The 8493-nt window shown below is 34.0% G+C and overlaps 1 protein-coding gene across 1 annotated transcript in view; it reads left to right on the top strand.

Annotated features, from left to right (window-relative positions):
- Positions 1-8487, top strand: part of LOC106870206 (glucocorticoid-induced transcript 1 protein) — a 40920-nt gene extending 32433 nt beyond the window's left edge. Inside the window, exon 7 of the mRNA XM_014916208.2 lies at positions 2371-8487. Within this exon, the coding sequence (XP_014771694.1) occupies positions 2371-2560 (190 nt within the window). The 3' untranslated portion in view covers positions 2561-8487. The remainder of the gene's footprint in view (positions 1-2370) is intronic.
- Positions 8488-8493: the final 6 nt, after the last annotated feature.

The raw sequence follows: 8493 nt of genomic DNA, 5'->3' as shown, positions 1-8493 counted from the left end.
ATATAGCACTCTACAACCTATCTCTATTCTATCTCTCTCTCTTGTTCTTCTTCCTTTCTGATTTTCTCTCCCACCCTTTCTCTAATTCTTCTCCTCACCCCATCACTGTTCCCTCTCTCTCACTCTTCCTCCTTGACTCTCGTTGCTCACACGTGACCAATGGCTATCTATTTTTCTTTCTTCCACTTCCTTCCTAAAGACATGATGTGCTTTTGCCTGTCTCTCCTCAAAGCTCGTTTTTCCAGTGTTCACCACTTCACCTCGTTATGGTTTAACAGCCCTCACCATTTGTTTTTACTGTTTTGTTCTCACTGTCCTGTTTTTGTTACCACTTTAACACTCTGCAAAAAATCCCAAATTTTATTTAATTTGCTTTGTGGGAAGAACTGTTTTAACGAAGTCGCGTCTTGTCCCTACCTTTGAAGCATGGAGTAGATAAAACAGGGGACAACTGATGAAGGGAGTGTTCTTTATGTTGCCTGTCTCGTTTCTCTATTTGTTTCTTTCGTTGTTCGAAAAAGTTTTTTATGTTCTTGTTTCTTATTTTGTTCACGTTTTTTTGACGTCCTTTACCCATATATGAATGTATATATACATATATATATGTAGGCATGTACATGTATGTGTGTATATATGCATATATATATATATATATATATTATTTATATTATAATACATATATATACATACATAGATATTAAAAAAATCCAGGTAAATATCAATAAAACACTCAGTGTTAAATGAACTAAGTTAACTATATCCAACAATCAGATACCAATAAATGCTAGTAGAATAACATCCAAGGTAACTTATTTTGGGATATATTAATTTAACTGATATTTTCTGTATTTGAATATGTTGACACAACAGAAATGATTGTATGTGTTGTATGATGTAATCACCAAATAGAAATGTGATTTTCTCCATTCTTACTTTTGTTGACTTATATATATATATATATATATATATATGTATAATGTATATCCGATGCCAGTGCCCCCTGACTGGCTCCTGTGCCAGCGGCACATAAAAAGCACCCACTACACTCTTGAAGTGGTTGGCATTAGGAAGAGAATCCAGCTGTAGAAACATTGCCAGATTACATTGGAACCTGTGAAGCCGGTGGCTCTCCAGACCTCAGTCAAACTGTCCAACCCATGCCAGCATGGAAAATGGACGTTAAACGATGATGATGATGATATATATATATGTATATACATTTTATATATTTTATTTATATATATATATATATATGTGTGTGTGTGTGTGTGTGTGTGTGTATGTTTAAAAAAGAAAAAGCCTGTCAAAACAGTAGAAGCCATGTCTATGCTTTTTACAGTTCCTTGAGACTGGTTCAATTGCAGTAGTTACTTTTCAGTTCGAATAATGTAGGTGGTGCTTGCATGAAAGGTGCAGGTATTTAGGAGGAGTTTGTTTAGTGCATGCAATGTAGATTTAGAAATGGATCAGAGTGCTGCTAGCACAGAGAACTGTTTTGGTGATAGAATCCATTTAGAGTTCTTGTTTAACCCTGATCAAGCAGACTTATGAAATAGGCAATCCAAGTGACCAGCCCATTGTTTTGTATATTAGAGACTACATCATTCAATGTATCCTTTATTTGAGATGGTAGGGTGATTTATCAGACTGGTCAGGGATCTCAAAACAGGCTGATAAGACCTGCTACTGGTACCATGTAGACCAGTACTATGAGGGCTGGCTGAAAAGTTCATAGGTTGGCCAAGATATTTTCATAGAATGTGACCAAAAGAGGTTTACTTTTCAGCATAGCCCCCCCACTTTTGGTCCACACACCTCCATCGGTTTTGCAGTGCTTGGATCCCATTGGTGTAGAAGCTTTCATCTTGTTGGTAAAAAAAATCAACAACAGATATGACATCATCATCATTATGATACTGGTTCCCAGCTAAGTGTTTATTCATGATGGGGAATAGATGATCGTCAGATGGAGCCAAATCAGGAGAATAGGGAGGGTGATCAAACAGTTCAAAGCCATTGAGTCATGTATAGCAGTCATCGAAACAAAGGACTTGTGTATTGGAGCCACCCCGTTATCTCTGCCAAGAAAAGAACTATGAGAAAGTCACAATGAAGCTATGGCTACATTTGATAGGAGAACTTGGACTTAATCGGGAAGGTTTTCATTATAGTGTCAGCAGCATGCTGCAAAAGCATACGATACATGACAACGAAGGGGATTTGGTATTCAATAACTATTTCTAGCAGGTGAAGCAACTGCAATTCTTATTAGTTGATCTTTAGGCTTGATAAAATTTATATTTCATTTATGTTAAAATGGTATTTTGTTTTTTTCTGCATTATTAAAACAATATTTCTTTTGTTTTGTAGGAAGACTCCAGCTATTAAAGAACCACTTTTGTTTTGTTCTCCGAAGAATACAGCATATGTTCTAAAACCAAGTGTTACATCAGCATTTAACCCTTTATATAAAAGTTTGATGACTCAAAGCCCAGAACTTGCCTTATGCAGTCCTGCAGCTAATTCTAACCAGCCCCAGGCCAGTTTTGAAGGACAATGATTATTTAAATATTTCTTTAACAACAATATTTATTAAAAATGTCACACGGTATTTCAAATGTTTATTTTGGCATATTCTTCTAGAATCTGTTCCAATTAAAACATTAATTGTAAACTAGTTGTTAATCATATCGAACAATTGAGCATTGTATACCAGACATGGAGTGATACAGTCAATGGAAAAGGTTTGCTAATTAACAAACAATATTGGCAAATTTCTGGGCTCTAATTATCATAACGTCTACAATTTATGTTTCATTTCACAATTTTTATTTTATTCATTTTTTTTTTAATATTTCATTATTCCTTATGCAGATGGATCCTATCTGTGCCTTTTTTGTTTAGTAGTCTGCAGTTCGGATTTTTTTTTTTGTCTTTTTGGTTTAATGAATGCTTAAAGCAGAGAAATGAACCAATAATTGGTGAGATATTACTCACTTAAGCTGAGATTGTGATATCTGATTTTACAGATTTGAAATTGATATAAGTTTTGTTCTATTGTTATGGCTTGGACGCATACTTTCCTATTCTCCTCATATGAATAACAGTAACAGATATGTTGCTTTACCAAGGTAATATGCCCCCTTCCTTTTGAATGGGGATTTTCTTTCTATTGCCATGCTTTGTCTAGTTTTAAAAATCTAAACAAAAAAAAAAAATTCAAATTCATTAGAGACCTAGTATTGTGTCAATAAATAGAACATTAATTCAATACCATTATAGTGTTGGTGTATAAGTGAATATTTGACCTTCATATCACAGTAAGTGGAGGTACATATGTAATAGATACTACACACTGTCACCACATGTATATTGAACATATTTTGCACATAAAACCATAAGCATGTACGTTACATATGTATACATACATTCTTGATTAAATATATTAACGTATGTCTTAATGCTATAAGAGACCTCCAGTTTAGGGCAAGAGGCAAAATGAATGTTCCAGTTAGGAGTCAAAACAAGGTGACAAATTTGGCTTGCTGTAGCATCAGATGGCATGTCAGAGATGGACAAACAATAGTTTTTACATTGGTTTAATGTTCTAGAAATATATGATATGGAGTAGTGAGTTATGAGCTCCATGTTTTTGTTGTTTACCACCATGTCAACTCTGAGCAGACTTATAATTAAATACTTTTCAGCTATGCCTGTCCTTTCTTTTAAGGTATAATATATCTAGGACTACATTGTATCCCTACTGTTTGAAAAGCTGTCTGTAAGGTGTGATGTGGCTGCTAATTCTAACAGGTTGAGCTACCATATTGAGGCTCTCTTGCTAGCTTATAAAATCTATATTGTTCTGAAGAGCATTAATGAAATGGTTCTTTTAGAGTCGATTTCTGATTCTACCAGAAATGGATTCATAACAGAAAAGCACATAGACACATCTGTGTCAAGTATTTAACTTAATTACATTAAACATATTGTATAGGATTGTATTTTGGGCTTCTAATGATCTCTTATGAAATTCTCTGCTATTTTTCTTAATATACTAGTCAGGTTTGTCCTTTATGTTGTTTGAGGATAATAATTTAATTACATATTTTATCTCAGGTTGAATCTGAAAACCCCTAATTAGTAACTCCTTAATATTTTGAAATATATAATCTAACAAAATTATAATTTAACTTTATTATATAGAAAATAATTTCCAGTTTTGTTGTGTCTAGGGAGAGTCATTATTCCAATATTATTAACACACACACTGAAAGTCATTGAAAAGGTTGGAAGTAGCAACAAAAGATATTTGAAAAACAAAGCAAATGACTTACTGTTTAACCAAATTAAACAAACAATCAATTAGTTAGTTGGATATTTAACCAATTGACTTAAAGGAGTGGAATCGAACCAGTGCATGTGTTAATAATATTGGTATAATGACTCTCCCTAGACACAACAAAATTTGTTTCAACACATGAATTCACATAAAGAATCTTGCAAACCAGATACAAAAATGAAATAATTTCTAGTTGATAATTGTAATATAAATGTTGTTGCTAATATTAGCACTAGGAAGGGCAATGAGTGACAAAATGTTTTGCACTTTTTAGTCACATTGATTTCAAATCCAATCGTGCTCAGTTTTGGTTAATCAAATTAAGTAGCAGTTGAGTAATGGATTTGTTTTAATGCATTGTTATATGTTCTCTTAAAATGATAGTCTTGTGCTGATGTTAAAATATTAGCAGTAGAAGGTGGTGAATGATTGAATCAGTAGAGCACCAGACAAAAGCCTTGTGTTGTTTATTCACATTTCTGTATGCTTTAACTTCAAATCCTGTGTGGTCAGTTTTGCTTTTCATATCCCAAGGTTAAGACAATAAGCCCTTGACTGTACTCCTTCCCTATAAATTTGTGGCCTTGGGCCAATGTCAGAAACCTATATTAGCACTTGGAACATTCAGTCCATTTTATTCATACTGTGATTTTATTGAATACTTTTGAGCAGTCATTGGCAAATTGCAGCCCACAGGACTCTCTGAATGGCACACCTAATGAAAAATTACCTCAGATTTTTTTAGTAGTGTGGACTGCCTGATTATGACCCATGTCTTATGTATCCTGTTTCTTGAAAAGGTTACCCATATCTGCTTTAGAATATATTTTACTTCATTTTTTACATTATTTACAATTGACGGATATTTTACTTCATATGAAATTTATTTTCATTTTGAGAAAGCATCACTGATGTAAAATGATTTTTTAAAACAAGATTGCATTAGCTACATTCGTAGCTAATCATTTTTAGTTAACATTCCATTCATTTTTATTTTTAAAAATCCAAAATGTTTATTTTTTATTTTAACAGTTTGTTACATATTCTGTTCAAATTTGTTTTATTCAATGTATTATTGCAACCTCACAAACCTCACTCTTTCCAGTCATTTTTCTCATGAATGTCAACCTTCTGGAATGCTTTTCATACTGAAGTTCACTTAGATGTTTAAGCTGAACATCAATCTTAGCAATGTCAGAAGCCAGGTACAAGTTCAGTCCTTCTGACTGAAACTATTAAAGATAATTTATTAGTACTGCAGCCATTAAGATATTAAAATATTATTTTTACTACATCCATGGACTGTAGACAAAATCTTTATGAACAACTTTTATATAGTCTATATATCAGGTCATTAAGAATGAAATCTCTGATTTTGAACTGAAAGTTTATTTTACTTTATCTCAACAAAGAGCAATGCAGTTAATCAAAGTATGCACCTAAATTATCAACATAATTTTGCCGCTTTATTGGTAGCTTATGCCAGCAGCAAAGAATTCTGGAGAGCAAGAGGTGATAAAATCACGAAAGGCTGTTTTTGCATCTTCAGATTTGAAGTTTTTTTCCTTGTAAAAAGTTGTCTAATGCCTGGAAAACATGATAGTCAGTTGGTGCAAATTCTGGTGAATATGGTGGATGACAGCGTACTTCCAGGTTCAGTTCCTGTAACTTGTGTTGCGTTCTTTGTGCAACATGTGGTTGAGCATTGTCTTGCAAGAGAATTGGCCTGTTTCTATTGACCAATCTCGGTTGTTTAATTGCAAGTTCACTCATCATTTCATCCAATTGGTTGATGTATACATCCACTGTAATTGACTTAGCAGGTCTCATAAAGCTATAGGAGATGACACCAGCGCTAGACCACCAAACAGACACCATTAGCTTTTTTTGGTGAATATTCTTTTTTGGATAGTGTTTTGGCACTTTCTATCCAATCATCTTGCTATTGTTGAAAAGAATCCATTTTTCATCACACGTAACAATACAATGCAAAAATGGTTCGCTTTTATGCCACGACAGCAAAGAACAGCAAGTTTCAAGATGATGTGTCATTTGATGCTCGTTCAGTATGTGTAGTACCCACTTATCCAGCTTCTTTACCATGCCAATTTGTTTCAGATGGTCCAATACAGTTGGAATTGAAACATCAAACCTTGCTGCTAACTCATATGTAGTTTGAGATGTGTCTACCATGGGGCTTATTTTCAAGAGTAAAGTCACCAGACTGGAACTTCTCAAACCATCAACATACAGTGCACTCATTTGCCACATTTTCACCAAACACCTCATTGATTTTTCAAGCTGTCAGGGATGCATTGATTCCACAATGGAACTCATATTCATAAACAACATGAATTTTTGATCTATCCATGGGTTCACAAAAATTGATTTACAGAAAAAAACTCTCAAAATAATCAGACACCATGAATTGCATTTCAAATGATGTAACTCTTCAATGTTGTAAAACAAAGAATTGTCAGGATAAAACATTAGAGTTAACGACTATCAAACTTGGTGCATAAGAAAATCAAACATTTCAGTCTTAATGACCTAATATATTGATACACACACACACATATGCTTGCTTGCTTGATGCTCTTACTTGGTGGGGCTGGGATCATCCCAGGTTAGTGGTCCCAGAGACATCATCATGTGTAGAGTGGACCAGGTCCACCAGTGCTTTCCATTGCTGGTAGTCCTGTGCCAATCCCTCTGCATCCTCCAAAATGATGTCGAGCCTCTGGAGATCTTCACCAATCACGTCCAGCCATACATACATGCTCACACATATACATGTATATATTTGTGCAAAAATTGATGGAGACTTGGGCAGAGTCATTAGCACACAGAATAAAATACCTCGTGGCATTTGTTTCAGCTGTTTGTTCTCCGAGTTCAAACCTTGTTATGGTCACTCCATTCTGTTCCAGTCCAGTGTTGGACAAGATTCCTTGTGGTATTCACTCGTTCTGAATTCTTGGATGGTAAACTGAATCAGATTGCTCGGGTTAACATTACCATTTGGTCCTTGGATGACTTTGATGGAGATCTCTGTCACAAGTATTTGGGTTATGTCTCTAGTTTGAGAATGACTTCTTCTTTACCATTCTTAGAATCCCTGAAAAAATGCTAATGGGTCATAGATGCTACCCTTTACTTTGATTTATAAAAAAAATCAAAAATACCAGGCTTAATGATATTTTTCCATGGATTCAAAATTACTTTTAAATCTGTAGCTATCATAATAGTGGGAGTCACTCTTGTTGGATTTAGAGCTGTTATGTTTAAATAGTAATGAAACAAACATAACTTAGAGATTTTCCTACTCTGATTGGAAGTACCTTTGTCCTGTTCTTTTATTTAAGAGATTGTTTTTTAATGTGTGTTTCGAAACCACACATATAACTGAGAAAGAAAGCTATATTTCTGTTGACATTCACTGCTGTTGTTTCAGTTAATTTTGATAATAATGGAAAATTTAGTAAAATAAATTTTGTCATTATTAAGCTGGTGTTTGAAACATAAACTAACATTGAATTTTGATGGAAGGTTTTAACTAAGATATTTTAAAGCATGAAATTTATATCATAAAAGTAAGGGCTGTTTCAGGTGGATTGGCATCAAGAGGCTTAAACCTCCCCACGCCTCTATTCACCAAACTTTAGCATCTTCATTCGAGTTCCTTCTTGGTATGCTGTACTTTTTTTCTTCTTCATATAACCTTCTGCCTGTCCTTGTAATACTTTTGATGCTTCAAATTTCACACCTGTTAAATACAGTTAAACCTTTCTGTTTGCAGCATGATGACTATTATGAACTATGAGTGACATTGTTTCTTTTTCAACAGGCTTCTTGACAACCTTAAACTATTTTAGTTTAGCTATTATAGATCAGTATATTAGTATAGATTTAAATTTAAAAGAAAGTTTTGTGCATATTCTTTTATTATTCTACGTTTCAGTCATTTGACTATGACCATGCTGGAGCACCATCTTAAAGGGTTTTAGTCAAAGAACTCAACCCCAGGACCTATTTTTTGTAAGCCTAGTACTTTTCTATCAGTCTCTTTTGCTGAATCATTAAATTATGAGGACATAAACACACCAACATCAGTTGTCAAATGATGGTGGTGGGGGACAAACACAGATACA

The sequence above is a fragment of the Octopus bimaculoides genome, chromosome 4 (genome assembly GCF_001194135.2).
Source record: "Octopus bimaculoides isolate UCB-OBI-ISO-001 chromosome 4, ASM119413v2, whole genome shotgun sequence".
In the NCBI taxonomy this organism is placed as follows: Eukaryota; Metazoa; Mollusca; class Cephalopoda; order Octopoda; family Octopodidae; genus Octopus; species Octopus bimaculoides.
The sequence above is the reverse complement of the archived record's forward strand: the minus strand, read 5'-3'. Positions and strand labels throughout refer to the sequence as shown.